This window comes from Borostomias antarcticus (assembly GCF_949987555.1).
Source record: "Borostomias antarcticus genome assembly, chromosome: 26".
Taxonomy (NCBI): domain Eukaryota; kingdom Metazoa; phylum Chordata; class Actinopteri; order Stomiiformes; family Stomiidae; genus Borostomias; species Borostomias antarcticus.
In genome coordinates, this window is record NC_140259.1 from 10,525,249 (window position 1) to 10,547,770 (window position 22,522).

The window sequence follows — 22,522 nt, forward strand, 5'->3', positions numbered from 1 at the left end:
ACAGAAAGGAATTGGAGACTTTTACCGGCACAAAATTCTATGTACAAAAATAGCCATTGCCACAACCTTCTTAACGCACTTCAACGCTCAACATAAAGATCTCCATAAGCCTTCCTGACAAGGAGGACATCTTACTCCAAAGAACATAAAACAAGAAAATAATAACCAATAAAACATATTTACACATTGCTCAGGAAAAAGCCTGTTTTTGTTAACATGTGAAATTGCATTTACATCATAGTTCAATAGCACTCATCCCTCAACACCTTACAGCTGACGTGTTCTCTTGGAAAAGAAAGGTTGTTGGGCTGAATTGTAGTCTTGTTACGTAGTTTACAAAGGTTGAGTATTAAAAGAAGGCTTGAGAGGGGTAGTAATAACTTGTAATGCCACGTTCTGCAGATAGTAAAACAGGACAAGACAAACTTCTCTGGTACAAGTGGAATTACTAACATTTCGCGTGTCTAACATTGCCTCGACAAGGATGCGTTTCAGACGCAGTACCAAGGTTCAGTACCTTTCCTGCTGCTTCTCAGGACAACTCAACACATGGAAACAGTGAGGTTAGTTTAGTCCTGGGGTCGGACTGCTGTACCAACACTCACTGTTTTACTCTCGTCCAGATACTGTACATCACACACACGCGCACACACACGCGCACACACACGCGCACACACGCGCACACACGCGCACGCGCACACACACACACACACACACACACACAATGAATTCAGTGCTTTACTACAGGTCAGTTATACATCATCCCTTTATGAACAGAACATACATACTTCTCCTTTTAACTGAATTGGTTGTCTTCCATTTAAAACCTTACACATAAAAATCCTTATCCATAAATAACTTCAATCCCTAATTTCGATGCCTTTCGTTGGCGAGCTCGTTAGTCCCTCTCAGCTGTGCTGCCGCGGGGGTTAAAGGTCGGGGAAGCGGCTAGGGTCCTCTTTGTACTCGTTGGGGATGGTGAAGATGGACTCTTCAAACTCGTCGTAGCGGAACTCTTGAAAAGTCACTGTGGCCGTGATCGTTGGAAAAACAGGGATGTCTGTGTGGGGGAAATCATAATCAATATCAATATGTAGCAGGAAAGATCAATCAATCAATCAATCAATCAATCAAAGCTTTATTTGTATAGTGCATTTCATACCCAGAGGCAACACAATGCGCTTTACAGAGAACAAGGGAGGTGGGCATACGACCCACTCTCTACATATTCCAGAGGGAAGCAAAAAAACAGTATCACCCAGGGGCCAGAAAAGTGAGCTGTAAAATTTCTTCCCTGACCCCTCGAATCAATATCAATATGTAGCAGGAAAGATGTAATCTTTTAATCCACAGGTAGTCTGCCTTTTGTGTATTTATTGTGTGTGTGTGTGTGTGTGTGGTGTTACTGTATTCCTTCCTTAGTACTAGAATGTATACACAGATTTATTTTTTCTTCCCTCTGGAATATGTAGGGGTGGGTCGTATGCCCACCTCCCTTGTTCTCTGTAAAGCGCATTGTGTTGCCTCTGGGTATGAAATGTGCTATACAAATAAAGCTTTGATTGATTGATTGATTGATTGATGAGCGTGACTCACCTAGTTTGACGGGGAAGCCGGGCGGGAGCTTCATCTGAACGAACTCCCTGAGTTTATTAAAGTGCTTGAAAGGTGCGATCACCTCCAGAACGTTTAACAACCTGTGGATCAACAACAAGGTGATTAGCGTCATTCCATTAATGACATCATGAATGAACTGCACCACCGCTGCTACTCAATTAAACCTGGATCACACTGCTGCTACTCAATTAAACCTGCCTTTTGAAAACAACGGATTTATAGCAAACCAGGGTTGTGTGTGTGTGTGTGTGTGTGTGTGTGTTGGGTGTACTCAGTACTCGAGACACTCACGATTCTATGCCCAGAGGGAAGTCCTGACTCATGGCTACGGTGGCTTTGAAGTTCTTCTTGCTCTCTTTGCAAACCAGCTCTCTTCCTAAATGAGGGGCTCTTGGGGGGGAAGAGGAAACGAGGGTTACTACCGGAGGAGAGACGGAGGTAGGAGACCATTTAGACAGGGAGGAGTGTACTAGGATGATAGGGAAGAGTGTACTAGGATGACAGTGAAGAGTGTGCTTGGATGACAGGGAAGAGTGTACTAGGATGACAGGGAAGAGTGTACTAGGATGACAGGGAAGAGTGTACTAGGATGACAGTGAAGAGTGTACTAGGATGACAGTGAAGAGTGTACTAGGATGACAGGGAAGAGTGTACTAGGATGATAGGGAAGAGTGTACTAGGATGACAGGGAAGAGTGTACTAGGATGACAGTGAAGAGTGTGCTAGGATGACAGGGAAGAGTGCTAGGATGACAGGGAAGAGTGTGCTAGGATGACAGTGAAGAGTGTACTAGGATGACAGTGAAGAGTGTGCTAGGATGAGCTTCAGTCTACTCATACGGTGATGAAGAGAGATGACCCAATCATCTATTGGTCTATCAACAGGATCAAGAACAGCTGTGCAGCATGAAAGATGGTTTGAAGATGAAGGTGAGGTACTTGTGTGTTGATACATACTTTCCGTTCTCGGCTGTGATGTACTCCTCCCAGGAGATGGTGTTGGGTGAAGGCGGGGTCAGAGACTGTCTTCTCACAGGCTACAGAGGAGAGAGAGTGTGTTAGAGAGATAGTGTTGAGAGAGATAGTGTTGAGAGAGAGAGTGTTGAGAGAGAGATAGTGTTGAGAGAGATGGCGTTGAGATAGATAGTGTTGAGAGAGAGAGTGTTGAGAGAGATAGTGTTGAGAGAGATAGTGTTGAGAGAGATAGTGTTGAGAGAGATAGTGTTGGGTGAAGGGGGGGTCAGAGACTGTCTCCTCACAGGCTACAGAGGAGAGAGAGTGTTGAGAGAGAGATAGTGTTGAGAGATAGTGTTGAGAGAGATAGTGTTGAGAGAGATAGTGTTGAGAGAGATAGTGTTGAGAGAGATAGTGTTGAGAGAGATAGTGTTGGGTGAAGGGGGGGTCAGAGACTGTCTCCTCACAGGCTACAGAGGAGAGAGAGAGACAGACAGCAAAGTTGTATCTCATATCAGTGAGGTGCAGGATGCACTACCTTCTTTCAGACACTAGAGGGCCACAGAGTGTCATTAACAATGAGCTGCACACACGAGAGAAAAGTGGGTGAGAAGATGAACTAGAAAATAACTAGATTACAATACAGCTGAGATAAAACCAACTCAAAAGCCAACAGGGCACCCCCCCCCCCCCACCTGTATTAATGTTAGTGTGCTGCATGTTACACATAAGCTCACCCCTCCCCTCCATATTTTTTCCCCTGCCCCCCCACTGTGCATGTCTGTGACGCACAGACCTGTGAGCTGAGACGCTCTGCTGGAATGTCCTGATGGTTCACAGGAGAATGGAATCCCAAGCATCAGACCAACACATCCACGGATCGCAGGGCTGCCGCTCTGCTATTGGCTGACGGGCGTTGACTCTCTCACAGCCCCCAGGGCATGATCTCCTGGTATGCCCCCCCCCCCGCCCCGCCCGCCCCCAGCGGGTGTTATCCTCCATCCAGTTAATCAATAGCGGCGAGGCTCTGCTGTAAAGCCGGGCTCTGTGTGTGCAGACGGCGCCCGGTGACCCCACACGCCCTGTCACCACCGCCAACGCAAACACAGGGACGTCACAGGGAGAGGGACCGGCCCCGGACTGTTGTTGTCCCCGTAACCTAATTCTGCTCCATGTTTTCCACTGGGTATAGAACTATCTGCACTAACTAGGCCACAAAAAACTGTTACTTTGTTTTTTTTTTGTTATAATATGGCAACAGCCCAATTTAGCTGTGGTGAGTGGACAACACAAGTATGTAATAAAAAAAAAAAAGTATATATATGCACACTATATACAGCCATATGTTGGGTAAAATTGATGAGTAAATTTATGTTTTGGCTCCTCATCAACAAGATATCCTGATAATAAAAACAGTTCAATGCAGTACAGTAGCAATACAGTAAGAACATGGTGTGTGCAAAGTATGCAAAGTGTATGTTAATTTAATAATAGATAATAATTCAAGAAAAAAGATGGATCGGATCAGATATCCAAATTCTGGTATCGGATCGGAACTGACAAAAAAGTGGATGGGTGCATCTCTAATATATATAGATCTACAAAATAGATATGTGTAAACATACACCATGAATATATACTTTGAACAACAGAGGACAAATGGACAATACAAAGGCCAGTTTGGGACAGGGGTCAGTCAGGACAGGGAAGAAGAATAACAAAAAGCCTCCATTAACAAAACGTCTCCATTGTCTTCACTGTGTGGCGGCTTCACGCACTGTGACTGGACAACGGCACCCACGGAAACCTCTAGAACACGCTGGATGGACACAGAGAGGGAGGGAGTGTGTGTATGCATGTGCGTGTGTGTGTGAGTGAGTGTGTGTGTGTACATATCTATGCATGTGTGGAGGTGTCCTGTGAACGAGGTGTAATTCTGAGCTTCTGCCACTAGAGGGGGGTGCTGTGTCTCAAATCCATGCTCTAGACTAGGGAGGGGCTTTAGACAGGCGTGGTTTTCTTTCTTTTTCATTTTCGGTAAGTGGCGGCGCCTCTCACTAGAGGAACTCAGCAGGGGGCGAGGAGAGAAGTGCAACTGAAATATCTCTCAATAAACCACGCAGACATGTTACATTCAAAACATCTCTCAACATGTTTTCTTCTGCTGTTGTCCGTTTCTAACAGTATTGTTCGTCAGTATTGCTTCCACCCTCACTCGCTCCATCTTGGGTCGTCTGACTCGCAAGAACATATGACCGCCTCCCCGAAACGACCGCCTAGACGGCTACGCCAATGAACAGGCGGCCATTCGATGGCGTGGGTGACGGCCGATGGCAGTCAACAAGGCCAACATCGGCCGATGCATCGGTGCATCCCTAGTAGAGATTATAACCATTTACAGAAGTACCAGATGTTTTGACAGTCCAGGAAAAGGTCAAGATCGTAGCCTGGTCTGAAGAGGTTCTCACGGGCTGGTTCTCACCTCAAAGTTCTGCTCGATGAGGTTCCCTCCTTTGCTCAGGTTCTCCATGATGGCTTTGTTCCTCTGAATGTCCTCCTCGCTCAGGTGCTCGCGGCGCTTCCGTGACTCCAGGACCAGGCCGTTGACCGTGTAGAAGTCCGCCAGGAAGTTGCCCACACGCTCCTGGAGGACCACGGATGACACAACAACAACAACAACAACAACAACCCCTGCGTCAAGTCAACAATGTCCCCTTCAGGACACCTCAAAGGACAAGGCAGACAGAACACAATAGTCCCGCATCACCCCCCCCACCCCCCTGATAGGATTGGCCCTCCCCAGGCCCCGCCCCCCTACCCCCCTGATAGGATTGGCCCTCCCCAGGCCCCGCCCCCCTACCCCCCTGATAGGATTGGCCCTCCCCAGGCATGTTTACGAGACAGAGGGAGAGGAAGACAGTGAGACAGAGAAAGACACAGGGAGAATGACATAAGAGACAGAGAGAGGAAAAGAGAGACAGAAAGAGGAGAAGAGAGACAGAAAGAGGAGAAGAGAGATGGACAGACAGAAGTAGAAGAGAGACAGACAGAGGAGAAAAAGAGAGACATAGAAGGAGAAGAGAGAGATGGACAGAAGGAGAGGGAGACAGACAGACTGACCGTCTTGTCCTCTCTGAACAGCCAGCCTGACTGCGCGCGGGAGAAGGTGATGGACTTGGTGGAGAGCGTGGCGGAGTAGACGTCACTGCTCATCAGGATGTCCACCTCCTCCTCCGTCTCCATCTCGGACTCCTGACACACAGGGGACACGCGTGGGTAAACCGCCGTGTGCGTGTGTGTGTCTGTGTGTGTGTGTGTGTGTGTGTGTGTGTGTGTGTGTGTGTGCGTGTGTGTGTGTGTGTGTGTGTGTCTCACCTCATGGTGTATTCTCTGGTACACCCTCTGTTCATTGTCCAGCACCACGAAGGACTCGGAGGGGACGGCGTCCCCGTTGAAGATGAAGCTGAGGTCCCCGCGCTGACACTTCATATCGGTGAAGTCTATGAGGGTGGTGTCCAGGCTGGGGACGCGAGGGACGGGAGGGACGCCCGGGGGAGAGAGACCGCCCGAGCGGAGAGAGACCGAGAGAAAAGACCAGAGAGACCATGTTTATCAGCGGTGGTGCGCTCACACGTCATGAGGGTCAGCGGTAGGGCAGGCCTGACGATCGCATACGGTCTCTCTGTCTGTCTGTCTGTCTGTCTGTCTGTCTGTCCCTCCCTCAGTCTGTCTCAGTCTGTCTCTCAGTCTGTCCCTCAGTCTGTTTCTCAGTCTGTCTCTCAGTCTGTCTCTCAGTCTGTCTCTCAGTCTGTCAGTCTGTCTGTCAGTCTGTCTCTGTCTGTCTCAGTCTGTCAGTCTGTCTCAGTCTGTCTCTCAGTCTGTCTCTACCACACACACTCAAACATCAACCCCTCTGTTCCTCTCTCAACGAGGGATCCTACCACACACACTCAAACTGGCGAGTCGTGTTTTCCTGCAGCGGGATGATTGAAAGTGACGACTCATCCCCGGGGGCCAATTATGAGGGAGCCGGCGCATAGAGAGAGAGACTCCCTGATTCTCAGGGAAGACGCAGGAGGAACAGATCCTCTGACGGACGCCACGCTGCCTGGCAGGAGGCGCGCGGGCAGCGATTTCACGCCACTTAACTGAGCTTTTATACAAAGCGCTTTACAACGGCCCCTCATTCACCCATTCACACACACATTCACACACCAATGGTGGCAGCTGCCATGCAAGGTGCTAACCTGCTCATTGGGAGCAATTTGGGGTTCAGTGTTTTGCCCAATGCCCATGTGGTCAGGAGGAGCCGGGATTTGAACCGCCGACCCTACGATCACTAGACGAGCCGCTCTACCTCCTGAGCTAAAGCCGCCCCAGGATCCCTGAAGGTCAACAGGTCGTTCTTCTTGAGGATGACTGAAGGGTCACACGGCTTACCGGATGTTGATGCCCTGCTTGTAGATCTTGCACGCGTCCGAGGGCAGGATCCGCGAAAGCAAAGGCACTGCATCATGGGAAAAAGGCACATGAGCCACGTTGGCCTCAGTTAAGAATAGCAGCCGCTGCTTCAAGACCCCTCGTTCACCACCAGGAGCCCATATTAGCAATACCAGACAGTTCTATAGGTGAATATAGGGTTCACCTATAGAACCCTAACCCTAACCCTATGTCCTGAACCACCCTTGAACAAACCCACAGACTGACGGTCAACAACATGTTCTCAACGTCTCCCAACTCACGGTTAAAGACCCTCCCACTTCACAACCATCTTCCTTAACCATTATTTATACCGGCCATAATAACACCATAATTAAGATTTAACACAGTAAGCTCATTCTGTCGGTGTTGTTTCGCCGGTCTAGAGCGGAAGGGCGATGACCCATCGCATAATCATCCAGTCCAGATAATAAAAATACAGTTAAAAAAGACAGAAAGAGATGGTTGCCATTAGCATTAGCAACGCACAGAAAGCCAAAGTGATGTACTGATGAAACACCCACATATGTTGGTGGTACAGGGAGATGGTGGTGACGGTGCCTGGCCAGCAGGGGGCGTGGCGCCCCGTCTGAGCCCAGGGGCCACTCCCTCTGAGGATTAGTGTTGTCAACAAATCGCCCATCACTTCCTCTCAGGGCTGCCCTCTGCCCAGGCTGCACATGCTCACACTAGCATAGCATAGCATAGCATAGCATAGCATAGCATAGCGTAGCGTAGCATAGCATAGCATAGCATAGCATAGCATAGCATAGCATAGCATAGCATAGCATAGCATAGCATAGCATAGCATAGCATAGCATAGCATAGCATAGCCGTGTCTATGTTAGCGTCACCTACACACCTCAAATAATCACTGAGTCAAATTCAAATGAACTCACCCCAACTTTGGAAGTCCCAGTGAAGCTCCAAGTAGAAGTCACCCAGCTGGAAATAAAAGATAAATAAAACATCCGTAAACCTGAGCCCGATAGAGGTGTTAGGGGCCAAGTCTATCAAATGAACAGTAGCTCAGCCATGTACACAAGATGGCTCTGTAATGTCCAGCTTGTATACGCTGACCTGAGCACCAGATGAGGCTCGTAGTGTTTGTCCGTTCACCACAGGCCGGCCGGGCGGTCAAATCCTGCCTGCGGTGATGATGTCATACCAGAGCATCCTGTCCCTGAGACAGATGCTACCAGAGAGCCGGGGGGGGGGGGGGGGGAGGGGTGGTATCAGATACCCGGGGTGGGGGTGGTATCAGAGACCAGGGGGGGGGGGGGGGGGCATCAGATACCCGGGGGGGGGGGGGGGGGGGGGTGGTGGTGGTATCAGAGACCGGGGGGGGGGGGGGTGGGGTCAGATACTCCTCGGGGGGGGGGGGGGGTATCAGAGACCGGGGAGAGGAGGGGAGGGGAGGAGAAGAGAGGAGAAGTACCTCTTTAAGGGCGTTCAGCAGACGAGGTCTTTTGTCCTCCACGCTCTCTCTGGACTGCTGCTTGAGCTTCCTGAGCAGCGGCGTGACTGAGGGAGAGAACAGGAGGGAGGGGGGAACGTTGAATCAGCTGACCGGCAGGAAGTGGTCGGCACTGGAGAACCAACATGGACAGTGAGGAGTGTTAACGCTCATGCAAACCCAATGTGGTCCCACCCTACTATGCACCCTAACCCGGGTCCGTATCCTTTTCCTACCCCCTCCCTACCCCTGCCTCTATCTGGGCCCAGGCACATTTATGCACACACAGACACACACCAGTGTTTGCCATGTCTCTCCTATGATGTTTTTAGCCTCTCTTACTCTGAAAATGTAATTTAATGTAATTTATTGCTTTATAAATGTTCTTAGCCGGTAGACAAACATACTCCAGGAGCTTGCTCGATCGCCTCGTTCAGAATTTTTACAGCTCACTTATCTGGCCCCCGGGTGATACTGCTTTTTTGCTTCCCTCTGGAATATGTAGAGAGTGGGTCGTATGCCCACCTCCCTTGTTCTCTGTAAAGCGCATTGTGTTGCCTCTGGGTATGAAAGGGAGATAATCAACAAAGTGGCTCAGTAATTGCTCACTTTGGCTACTGGCACTGTTTTGGGGGAGTCAAGGGATTGAAGGATCTGAAATACTGTTCTGTGACGACAATAAGTGGGTAAGTACAGTAGCCAACTAGAACTGGCGCTCAGAGAGCACAGACCTCTGCCCATGAATGCATTTTGCGGCTCTCATTTGTGTCCCTGGCTGTCCTCTGCTCTCATGAGCTCGTAGCGTGAGCCGTGGAACGGGAAATGCTCGGCTAGATGCTTTTGCAGAGCTTTGTCGACACAGTCATTCCCCCAAATGACCAGAAAAACTCGCTAGATTTGTCGCGAGTCGCTTTTGACTAATTAAGTCGCCGAGGGGTCTGGGAAGGCGCCAGATATAGAGACAACCTAGAGATGTGCTGGCTCCGCCCCTCTGACCACGTTTTGTGGCGCTTGACTCCAGACTAGACCAGGCCTACTCAGGCTAACAGCCAGGCCTACTCAGGCTAACAGCCAGGCCTAGTCAGGCTAACAGCCAGGCCTAGTCAGGCTAACAGCCAGGCCTACTCAGGCTAACAGCCAGGCCTAGTCAGGCTAACAGCCAGGCCTACTCAGGCTAACAGCAAGGCCTAGTCAGGCTAACAGTCAGGCCTGGTCTAATTTACATCTTTGCTGGCCTTTGAGAATTTCCCTGCAAGAGTCTCATCAAAGCACAGCGTGAATATGGATGGAGAAAAACAGGTGATTAGCCAGCCGGTGGCCTTCACTCTTCACACACCTCATCTAAATGTCACTCATTAAGTCAAGGCTTTCATGTAAAAACAACAGAAAAACAATCGTTTCCCTCCTATTATTAGTCTCACAAAGCAGACCCAGGCCTAGCATTTGCGTAATTGAATATCCCAAACCACTGAACGGATATGGCCGAGAATGCAACAGGATACCTGGTATCCATTTTCGGTGAAGGCTAAAGCTGGACCTTGTGAATGATGAGGAACTGTCAACTGGCACCACGATGATGAAAGATACAGGTATAAACTGAGACACTGTAAAGTACATGATGTATGAAGCCGTCATCCTCAGATTGAAAACAAACGGAAGCTCATCACAAACGGACAGTTAGCCGAGGTCTTATCTGCTAACGCTGCTGATCTTCACAAATACTACTTTGTGACTTCTTGAATAGCTATGATGCCAACGACTTTTGAGAGGCCTTATTCGCCGGGGCGTTTCCATGCCAACACGGCTCTCCCGGGCAGTGTGCCCACCTCCTCTCCCAGACCCCCTGAGGAGCGCCGAGCCTGGGCATGGGCAGGCTTCACAAACACCGAGCAGGTTCGGTTGGTTTACCGTGTTCGTTACTTAATGTTTACTCTGCTGAACAAGACAAACAGACACCAGATCCCTCACAGACGCGCTCCTGCCACGGCCAGAACAGCAGCTAGCTAAAACCATGAAGACAAAGCTGTTTCACTGTGGAAAATCAGCTGCTTCGTTCCGAATCAACTCCCAAGCAATGAAGATGAATCATTTGACGGAGAGCGGAGGTGTGATAGCATCAGTGGGTGATGATCCATACCCTGAAATTACCCAAATCAAGAGGTGGGCGGCTCCCAGCCAGGAAAGCCAAGAATAGACAGAGATAGAGGCCTTTATTTAGACAGGGAAGAACGACCAGGTCTCTGTTACAGATGTTTCTGCTTCCAAACAACATACAGTAATTCAGTAACAGAGAAAAATACAAGAACAGTGACAGCCTGCAGACGACAACGACAATGTATGAATTTACCATCAGCTAATACAGTTTACAGCAGGAGGAATCAGAGGATCGACAAACACGGGAATCACTTGTCCATCTAGAATTGACAAAAGTTGTTTGGAAATCTACCACTAAAACTTCACGAAAGTTACCACGACTCAAAATGTAAGCACATCAGAGATAGATGTTGACCACTGTGTGCCTAATCTCCAGCAGTCACATTTCCCACAGGGGGGGAGGGGGTCACCACAGGGTACTGGACTACACTGCACTGTCTACAGCCAATCACAGAGCAGGAGAAGCTCTGGGGAGACCCACTCCTCCTCCCCCTGCTGTACCGTCTGGACCCAGAGTGGGCGTAGAAAAGCGAGGCCAATGAAACATCTGGCCCCTCACACACCCCAATGACATCAATACAGGGGGAGCCAGTCATCACATCACATCACCTCACCTCACCTCACATCACCTCACACCACCTCACATCACCTCACACCACCTCACCTCACCTCACCTCACATCACCTCACACCACCTCACCTCACATCACCTCACATCACCTCACACCACCTCACCTCACCTCACCTCACCTCACCTCACCTCACCTCACCTCACCTCACCTCACCTCACACCACCTCACATCCCCTCACATCACCTCACATCACCCCACCTCACCTCACACCACCTCACATCACACCACCTCACCTCACCTCACCTCACCTCACCTCACCTCACACCACCTCACACCCCCTCACACCACCTCACACCACCTCACACCACCTCACATCACCTCACCTCACATCCCCTCACATCACCTCACATCCCCTCACATCACCTCACCTCACATCCCCTCACCTCACCTCACACCACCTCACATCCCCTCACATCACCTCACCTCACATCCCCTCACATCACCTCACATCACCCCACCTCACCTCACACCACCTCACATCACACCACCTCACCTCACCTCACCTCACCTCACACCACCTCACACCCCCTCACACCACCTCACACCACCTCACACCACCTCACATCACCTCACCTCACATCCCCTCACATCACCTCACATCCCCTCACATCACCTCACCTCACATCACCTCACCTCACATCACCTCACATCACCTCACCTCACATCCCCTCACATCACCTCACATCACCCCACCTCACCTCACACCACCTCACATCACACCACCTCACCTCACCTCACCTCACCTCACCTCACACCCCCTCACACCACCTCACACCACCTCACACCACCTCACATCACCTCACCTCACATCCCCTCACATCACCTCACATCCCCTCACATCACCTCACCTCACATCACCTCACATCACCTCACACCACATCACATCACACCACCTCACACCACCTCACCTCACATCCCCTCACCTCACATCACCTCACCTCACCTCACATCCCCTCACCTCACATCACCTCACCTCACATCACCTCACACCCCCTCACACCACCTCACACCACCTCACACACCCCAATAACATCCAGGTCTTCCAGAGCAGAGGGAGGCCGGGACTGTATGATCTACAGTACCATGCCAGACAGAGGGAAGCCTTGGTCAGGGCTGCATGGCCCCTGGTCTCAGAGTAGAGAACATGTCATGTAGTGTGTAGCAGCGGTCTCTTACTCATCTGTCTGTCTCCGTAGCTGATGGCCTCGGCCAGGGGACTCCATCCCTGAGCGTTCTTCACCTTCACAGGTGCATTGTGGGCCAGCAGCAGGTGGGCGCACTCTGTGGAGAAAGAAAGTCAGAGAACACAGTGATTCCCTTACTGGGCATTACAGAGAGGGACAAAGCCAGTGGGATAACAATGACTATGACTTCTCTGCTAATTGGACATTAGTCAGTGGTTAATCAGATGTTCGCTGTGTGGGCCAGTGTGCGTTAACTGGGATGGAAACACTATGGAAGCAGCATCAAATTGCTGACTCCCCAAAAACCTTTAACAACTAATTATTGCTGTAGTCCAGCTCTCTGCAGCTAGCGGCATGAAACTAGCTCAGATACTGAGTCAACAGACTACGTTTCCCTGCTGCTATTGATTATAGATAGATAACAGCTGACCATGTAGCCCCCCCCCCCCCAAGATACAAGTAAATACTAGTAGGACAGCCTATTATTGTGATATAATCTCTCTCTCTCTCTCTCTCTCTCTCTCTCTCACACACACACAGAGACAGAAATGTGCGATTTTAAAACCGGAACTTTTATGACTCCTGATTGACTATGTGCCATAATGGATGACTAGTCCTCATGCGTACTATTGAACAATGCAACCTTTATCATGGGCACTTGGTTCAACCCAATTACTCAATCCAAGTGGCATCGACCGATTCAAGTCCCAGCTTGTATCCTGCTTTCCTGCATCTGTGAGGCAGAGTAGCAGAGTCAGCCGTAGACCAGCTAGCAGGCACACACACCCGGTGCCGGTGGCTCGGAGCATCTCAGCACCCTCAGCCTGGTGTTCAGAGAACACCTCACCAGCCCTTTGGTCTGCATACCCACCCATGGTTTATTCATCACTCCAAGAGTCTAATGAATGTTTCATCCCCATGGATATATTTTGAACACCGACTCCTTTTAATTAAACATCAAATCCTTATCTTATAGTACGTTTGGAGATCTCCTGAGTATAATCACAGCCTTGTGAAGCCAAATGATTAGTTGGGATGTAGTAAATGCAGTCAACTCCCACTCAGTACAGTCAACCAATGATCTGTCAACGGTCAACTCCCACTTAGTCCAGTCAACCAATGATCTGTCACCAGTCAACTCCCACTTAGTACAGTCAACCAATGATCTGTCACCGGTCAACTCCCACTTAGTACAGTCAACCAATGATCTGTCACCCCACTCTTCTGATCCCTGCACTAGGAATTGAAGGTGTGAAAGTCGAGGAGTAGATGTCCATTGGAACTTCTGAATGGGAAGTGAATGGTCTGCGTTTTTTTCCATCTCTCTCCTCCATATTATAATACAGTACAGTCAGCAATTGGAGCAGACCTATATAAACCAAGTTCTGGTCACACTAAGCGCTCTCCGGACCAATCCCGCCCTTGCGCCCGACACCCTGTTTTTTTGGGCAGAGCAGCGCTTTGTGTAGGATAAAAATAACTGGCTCTGTATGTTGTTATGGAAACGAAGGTGCACGCCCACCACTGCCTTCTCTACCAAAACAGTGCTTAGTGTGGGCGTCGAAAACACAGTGGCACTAATACACACCCCTCCACCATTTCACTAATACACACCCCTCCACCATTTCACTAATACACACCCCTCCACCATTTCACTAATACACACCCCTCCACCATTTCACTAATACACACCCCTCCACCATTTCACTTTGAGAGGCTGCATGCCCACTTTAAGAGAAAGTTGAAAATATAGCTCTAGTAATATACTATTTCATACAAAGAAGCACAATAATAGAGTTGTCGTTTATTGACCGTGGCAATTAGTGCATTTAAAGCCTGGTAAAACGACAAGGGCAATGCTAAAGTAGCATTAGCAAGATGGCTACCTTAGTGGTCTGTGGTCGCCTACTGGCTGGGCCTCAGCTGCTGCTAAAGAGAGAGTAATGTAGAGGAGTTGACCTGTGCTGGATGGATAAGTGCACAAGCACTCATCTCCCCTCCCCCCCCTCACCTCCCCTCCGACAGACGCCTGCCCTCCTGCTCTGCTGTACTTGCAGCCTCTCCCCTGATTGTGTAATAATAACACCAGGCTTTCAGCTGAAACACTGAATACGATATGCTAAGGGTTGTTTCCGCTGACTGGATTATTATCACGCTGAACGGCCAGAGAAAGTTCATTCTGGAATCAATAATCTCCCCGATCTCCAAATTACTAAACAAAAGGACATTAAGTGCACATTTGAATCAAATCGAAATATTGCCTGAAATCGTTTTTTGCTTATTAGCCAGAGTCTCTCAGGCTAACACAATCAAACACACTATGCACTCAGCAGCTGTTGAATATAATACAGTCCCAATTGGTTGTCTGGTCTATGAGCAGCTATAGCTTTCTGGACAAGTTCCAGGGGTTTCATGGCTGATGCCGGCGCCCCAGTGAGGAGGGAGTTGCAGTAGTCCAGGCAGGAGATGACCAGGGCCTGGATGAGCACCTGTACTCCGACGAGCACTCTTTATTACATTTCCTTTCCCTCCTCACAGGAAAGTGTCTACAGCTGTTTTGAACCCCGACTTGTGTGCCAGATTTCACTCTCTCTGCTCAAGCATTACTTGGCCAACTGGTCCGACACAGTCTCACCTTTCTGGGTAGGCAGGTACCACCAACCACACAGAAGGATGAGGAACACATCCAGTTCAAACTGCTCTAGTGAATAAACCAGCAGATCAGTCTGGTTCCCGGCTACCTGCCAAGCTGGCAGAACCACCGAACAGACAGAGACATGAAACAGCCTCTTTGTCTTCTGTCCTTCAGCCTGACAGCGTTACAATTAGTAGTGACTTCTCGGTCTGACTGTGATTCCTGAGAGGAGGGAGTGTCCTCATTACTTACTAGCCATTAGAATTCAGAAGGCCTCACCTGAATAAGGGTCAGAGTCAGTCAATATCCAGCTCTATCACAAACACCCCCTCAATCAATCAACCAATCAAAGCTTTATTTGTATAGCGCATTTCATACCCAGGGGCAACACAATGCGCTTTACAGAGAACAAGGGAGGTGGGCATACGACCCACCCCTACATATTCCAGAGGGAAGCAAAAAAACAGTTTCCTTCTTCTATATCTCAATGTAGACTGGTAGCACACTGTTTACACAGACAGAGACACACACACACACACACACACACACACACACACACACACACACAAAGCGTCTCCTTCCAAACAGAGATCCCAAGAGGACAGCCACACCCACACTATGACCTCATGCTTCTTGCCTGTCTGGCCAAGACTTCCCTGGCGGATGTGGCAGTGGCACTAGCTAGGCTCACTCGTAGTACACTAGCTAGGCTCACTTGTTAGGACACTAGCTAGGCTCACTCGTAGTACACTAGCTGGGCTCACTCGTTAGGGCACTAGCTGGGCTCACTCGTTAGGACACTAGCTGAGCTCACTCGTTAGGACACTAGCTGGGCTCACTCGTTAGTACACTAGCTGGGCTCACTCGTTAGGACACTAGCTGGGCTCACTCGTTAGGACACTAGCTAGGCACACTCGTTAGGACACTAGCTGGGCTCACTCGTTAGGACACTAGCTAGGCTCACTCGTTAGGACACTAGCTAGGCTCACTCGTTAGGACACTAGCTAGGCACACTCGTTAGGACACTAGCTGGGCTCACTCGTTAGGACACTAGCTGGGCTCACTCGTTAGTACACTAGCTGTGCTCACTCGTTAGGACACTAGCTGGGCTCACTCGTTAGGACACTAGCTGGGCTCACTCGTTAGGGCACTAGCTGGGCTCACTCGTTAGGACACTAGCTGGGCTCACTCGTTAGGACACTAGCTGGGCTCACTCGTTAGTACACTAGCTGGGCTCACTCGTTAGGACACTAGCTAGGCTCACTCGTTAGGATCACATGTGCTCCTGAGCCCTACTCAGATAAGCAGAGCAGATAAGCAGTGATTGATGTACTAACGCAATGGCAATTGGATTTTTGTCGTTTCCTGTTTCCGTATTTCCAATCCATAAACAGTGCAACTGGCTATTCCTACGGTAAACGAATGTCAAAGAATAGCATAGACCTTGCTACGCCCAAATCATCCAATGAAAGCTCCACTTCAAAAAAAGACATGAATCTTTTATTAGCATATTCTGGGGTCTCCTAGTGAAATAAATGTAGGCATCCACTCACCAAGGGCATGAATATTTCACACAGATGCTTTCACTCTCAGCTTGATACACAAGAGAAAGGGTCCCTCAAGCCTTGAGAGCAGTCATGACCCAAAACCTTGTACTGCAACTAAAACCCATGTTATTCTGTTGCCGTAAAACTAGCCTACATAATTCCATGACCTTCAATATGTAGGCTATGAAGGACAGAGAGCTCGTCAGTGCTGGCATATCTGATTAGCCAGGAAGACTGTTACAATCATACTGAATGTACATTAGTAGAGTAGAGAAAAACAACTCTATCTTCAGGTAATTAGCACTGCCAACTTCAATCTGTCTCAGTGGGGTAATAGTGTCCAATTGAATGGCAGACGATGATAAACCTCTGTTCTGTGCACAAATACTATCAAGACAGTCAACGATGGAATAGAGGTTGCAGTTGAAAGGCGAATCTATTCCCAGGTTTAAACTACTCATCAGATATTTATACATCTGTGAGTGTAGCCTCTATAAATGCAATTTACCAGCTGTTACTGTTCTGTGATGCAATATGTGGTAAACATCTGTGTCACTTAATCTTCGACATGAAATGCATTAGACACAGACACACACACCCACACAAGGTCCCATCATACACACACACACCCACACAAGGTCCCATCATACACACAAAGACACACACCCACACAAGGTCCCATCATACACACACACACACCCACACATGGTCCCATCATACACACACACACACCCTCACAAGGTCCCATCACACACACACACACACACACCCTCACAAGGTCCCATCATACACACACACACCCTCACAAGGTCCCATCATACACACAGACACACACCCACACAAGGTCCCATCATACACACACACACACACCCTCACAAGGTCCCATCATACACACACACACACCCTCACAAGGTCCCATCATACAGACACACACACCCTCACAAGGTCCCATCATAAACACACACACACTCACAAGGTCCCATCATACACACACACACACACCCTCACAAGGTCCCATCATACACACACACACACACACAAGGTCCCATCATACACACAGACACACTCTCACAAGGTCCCATCATACACAGACACACACACCCACACAAGGTCCCATCATACACACACACACACACCCTCACAAGGTCCCATCATACACACACACACACCCTCACAAGGTCCCATCATACACACCTTTGTGGCCCATCATGACAGCTAGATGCAGAGGCGTGTTTCCTGAGGACGACAAAAACAGACAAAATATTAGAGACTGAACATCTTTAGTGTCACTCACTCACTCACTCACTCACTCTCTCTCTCTCTCACTCTCTCTCTCACACTCTCTCTCTCACACTCTCTCTCTCACACTCTCTCTCTCACACTCACTCACTCACTCACTCACTTACTCACTCACTCACTTACTCACTCACTCACTCACTCACTCACTCACTCACTCACTCACTCAAATGATTGGCCTTTGTTGAAGTGTTAAAAAAACACATCAGTAGCAAGAATAGGCGTACTGTAGTTTATATGTTTTTAATATATAAAACGCCACAGCTCAAGAACCCTTCTGGTACCTCGAACCCTCCCACCAGGGCATGCTTTGCAAGCGCACCCCAAAAAATGTGTATTTTTCCGAGATTGTTGTCGATATCAGTGTCAGGAAGGGAGACTGCTGCTGATTATTTCAACCCTGAAATAAATCGGGAATGAATATTGCATTTAAACATTGTAGTGTTGTGTCAGTTCATTCCATTATTATTCCAGACCTCATTAGACGCATTGTGCAGGTCTTAAATCTCTGCTACACACCCATAATGCCTGTAAACAGAAGAAGATTCCCTGAGAAAAAGCTACAACGCCAGCCAAGCCTAGCATCTCTGCTCAGACGAGATGGGCAGGCTTCCAACGCATAAAAGGCCTTCCTGTAGAAGCCTTGATGTGGGCAGAAACACAGGCCTGGATGGGCTAGGAATCCCTGTGGACTTGACTGTGACAAGCTGCACTGACAACACAGGCCCAAGGATCCACCAGAGCCCTGATCCAACCGGTGAGCAAGCTCCTTACAACAGAAGTAGAACTAGAATTCAGGTGCCACCTGCCATCAATGTAGTTTCAGCCCGCATTCACTAAAGGTGAACCTGCCACGAGTAAACACTGACGACGGTTGGTCAAAATAATAAAAACACAGACTCAGATTCCAAAATATCATCAAGAGCGAGGCACCAAACTGGAGTACAAAACACATGACAGGATCTATCAAAAATAGGTCTGCTGGAACGAGCACAGTTCTGCACTCACCATTCACACACCCTGACTAAGAGCCATACAGTAGACTGGACTATACTTACAGTGTACACAATCTGAATGTGACATCAGTCAAAGCCAGGTCATGTTCTTATTTTGGAATAGGCCTAACCTCTGAGCATCTTGTCAAGTGAGGTAGGAAAGGAATGTGTCGGGCCCACCCAGTTGTCACTTGTTAGCATTTCAGAAGACCAATTCAAAAATGCTTTACTTCAACTTTACTGACGATGACTGGGTTGTACAGTCTGTTAACTTGCTCTAGACAAATGTAGACCTACTACAAATGTATAAGTCAAATTGGACTAACATTTTAAATGAAAATGCTTAAGCCATGTCAGAAGTCACCAGGATGCCTCCATTCTAGTAGGCAAAGGTTGTTAGACCTGTATCGAGACGCTGTTATGTTACTCCCTACCTTACTAGGAAAGTAGGCCTATGTTTATGATGTAGGCTAATTGAGGTGACACCCTTGGGCGTTGTTATGTCTCTGTTTGGACGTAGAGTGACTGATCTTCACTGTTTAACAGTGGTTCGTTACAGGAAGGAGTTTATGCAAAATGACAGAGCCAGGACAGGTCTCGGCCAGACCCTGCTGGTTGATACAGAGCCAGGACAGGTCTAGGCCAGACCCTGCTGGTTGATACAGAGCCAGGACAGGTCTAGGCCAGACCCTGCTGGTTGATACAGAGCCAGGACAGGTCTAGGACAGACCCTGCTGGTTGATACAGAGCCAGGACAGGTCTTGGCCAGACCCTACTGGTTAGCCCAAGGTCTTGGTCCGGGGTTAGCTGTGAAAACAAAACAACAAATAACAACAAATAAAACAATAACATGAAAACCTACCATGAATATCTTTCTGGGCGATATTCTGAGTTCGGATGAGAGAGGACAACCGGCGGACATCTCCTTTGAACACACATTCATGGACTGGAAAGTCATCCCCATTTCGGAGGATTGGGTTTTTGTTGTTATCGTCGATAACATCCGCTGTTGATAATGAATTAATATTCGCATTGATCTGCGATTGCTGGTTCTGATGCTGCTGAGTTGATGGGGATCGGATTAACTTATGATTGAAGATTTTACTTGGTTTTCCTTTAGTCTTGGTGGAAGTGAAGGTCCCAGTCGCAGCCTCCTCGTCCGGTTCCAGTAAATCCTCCTCTTTGCTGGGTTTCTGGTCCTTGCGAAGGGAGCGGATCTTCTCTCCCGTCATCTTCAGACTGACCGTGGATCAGAAGGTACCGTGGATGACCCTCTGGGTGAATGGATGTAAATCGCAATAACCCCAGTAGATCACTCAAAAACTGCAAAGTGCACAACATGAAAACAAAAACACTCCAGCAACCATATGACAATAACAACGCGCGTCAAGGCAACCCGTAGCTCCCACTCTCTGTTCCTAAGTAGCCTTAGTTAAGTATGAAACGGTCCTCTTATCTGTCCTTACCGACTCTGTCCCTGCACATGAGCGGCTCCTGACTAGTACGGAAGACAGAACCACCATCTCCCGCCATTAGTATCGCGAGAATAGGCAAAGGCTACTTTGTATCTGGAGTTCAAACCTGAGGGCGCGTTCAGCCCACAGTTCAGCCACACAAAAGGGAGCAAAACGTTTATTTAAAGGGAAACGGTGGTGCGTTGGACACCTTGTTGTGTTTTACGCAAGCGTTGCAAGTAAGTATGGGCAGCTGAGAAGGGTTAGCGATATTGTGATATTATAATATATACCATTATATAAGCTATGGGGGGTTCGGGCATCTAGTGAGGGCGCCTCCTGGGCGCCTCCCTAGGGAGGTGTTCTAGGCGTGTCCGGCTGGGAGGAGGCCGTGGGGTAGACCCAGGACTAGCTGGGAGGAGGCCATGGGGTAGACCCAGGACCAGGTGGTGGGACTACATCTCCGCACTGGCCTGTGAGCGGCTAAAGATTCCCCAGGCAGAGCTGGTTGATGCTGCTAGGGAAAGGGATGTCTGGGGCCCCCTGCTGGAGCCATATACAGGCCAGATCTGGCCCTTGTGGCTTAGTTCCGGCCCATATATGGCACAGAATCATTACACATCCGCTTGCTATCTGGGTAGGGTAGCCTGTCAGACCTGTCAGACTGGTGTGACTTGTTTACATTTGGCAAAGAAAATGTGTTTGGTTGAAACAGGCAAAGTATATTTGTATAGCTGTATTCAAATTGATTTTTATGATCTTGTAGCAGGGGGAGCTTCAATAACTACCTCAATGATTGCTCAAGCTGTTGTTGCACTATTCAATGTTTATAGTGTTCTATTTATATATTATATTGCACTAATTATTGTTTATATTGTTCTATTTCCTGACGCCTGTCGTTTTCTGTCCATGCGTTTTCACATGTGTCCGTCTGTCCATGTTCTTGTCTGTTCATTCCTGTGTTGTTTTTAATTTGGTTGTAAAGTGCATTGAGGCACATCAGTGTGATTTTGCATTTTTGCATTGCAAATTCAATTAAAATTCATGGCTTGTATTGTAGAATGTAGGCTGTAATTGTTTCATTCTGTTTATTTCCGACTGAGACCCTCCTCATCAACGAGGCTTGTTGTTGACCCCCAGTAACACTGCATCATTATTTTGTACATTACTCTTGATTGTATTGTATATAACCATATTGTATTTTCATCTTATTTTGCACTGTTCTGTCTTGTCCTTGCACCTTGTTTATTTATTGTCTATTTTTATGCACCAACAGTCCAAATTCCTTGTATATGAAAACCTGCCTGGCCCAAATAAATATGATTCTGATTCTGAATATGTATTGTTACTGGACACCGATTAATATTTAGTAATCACAGCCTCAAACATACTTTTCATAATCATTGAATCGTGTGAGTCCAGGATATTATCGACTCAATTTGATTAGATTAGTTCGATCCTGGATAATCGAAAGTCTAATGTCCTTTCAATGTAAAGATTGGTATCACACTTGGCAGGGACTTCATCTTATGTCATACGGAAGTAAAAAAAAAAAAAAGAAGAAGTCAACAAAAAAAAAACACCGAGTGGAAATAGGAAGTCCACCCAAGGACATTAATTCCAGTAAAAATGAATCATTTCAACTGTCCCTCAATATGAAACAATGCAATGTATGGCTGAAAGTTGAGCATTCATGGGATGCATGTTTTGAACACAGCATATAGGGTCACTGGTCACTGAACCATCATGGACTGACCAGCACAGCGCTCTAGCGCCCCCTGTGTGGACTAAAGGGAAGTGAGTGGTATGTACAGTTGTGCTATAGCTAGAGGTAAAGACAACATGAGAGAATGTAATTTCAAGGTGAAATGCCTTAGATATATATGCAGCAAATACACTAGTCTACAGGTATGTGATGTTTATCCTGTATGACAGATAGTAATGCTACATGATCCACTTTAAGCTGCCATCTGTTTCATCTTTTATTTGAGTTTTAAATAAAACATTCCAAACATTTCGGATACCCTTGTAAGCTACTACTCTAAGGGTCTAGAGACCCATTGGTGTCTAGACCCTTCATTGCATCATACCATCGTGAGACGAGGAAAGAAAAAACAGAAG

At 48.1% G+C, this 22,522-nt stretch overlaps 1 protein-coding gene across 1 annotated transcript; it reads right to left on the reverse strand.

The window, feature by feature from the left end:
- Nucleotides 1-24: 24 nt before the first annotated feature.
- Nucleotides 25-20,419, reverse strand: ankrd13c (ankyrin repeat domain 13C). Its single transcript, XM_084458971.1, has 13 exons — nucleotides 19,810-20,419; nucleotides 17,851-17,892; nucleotides 12,467-12,571; nucleotides 8,488-8,573; nucleotides 7,949-7,994; nucleotides 7,011-7,077; nucleotides 5,946-6,090; nucleotides 5,691-5,822; nucleotides 5,053-5,214; nucleotides 2,574-2,653; nucleotides 1,909-2,007; nucleotides 1,597-1,697; nucleotides 25-1,060 (listed from the first exon to the last, which is right to left on the reverse strand). The coding sequence occupies exons 1-13, from the start codon at nucleotides 20,177-20,179 to the stop codon at nucleotides 930-932; spliced, it is 1,566 nt and encodes a 521-aa protein (XP_084315097.1). The 5' UTR covers nucleotides 20,180-20,419; the 3' UTR covers nucleotides 25-929.
- Between the last annotated feature and the right edge of the window lie 2,103 nt (nucleotides 20,420-22,522).

What these genes read in the sequence shown, in the direction of transcription:
- ankrd13c (XM_084458971.1), bottom strand. Translation starts at nt 20,179, where the DNA reads ATGACGGGAGAGAAGATCCGCTCCCTTCGCAAGGACCAGAAACCCAGC. An exon ending in AAGCAGGGCATCAACATCCG is followed by an intron (nt 6,091 to 7,010) that starts GTAAGCCGTGTG and finishes TCGCGTCCCCAG; the next exon opens with CCTGGACACCACCCTCATAG. An exon ending in CGGCTTCCCCGTCAAACTAG is followed by an intron (nt 1,061 to 1,596) that starts GTGAGTCACGCT and finishes TCCCCCACACAG; the next exon opens with ACATCCCTGTTTTTCCAACG.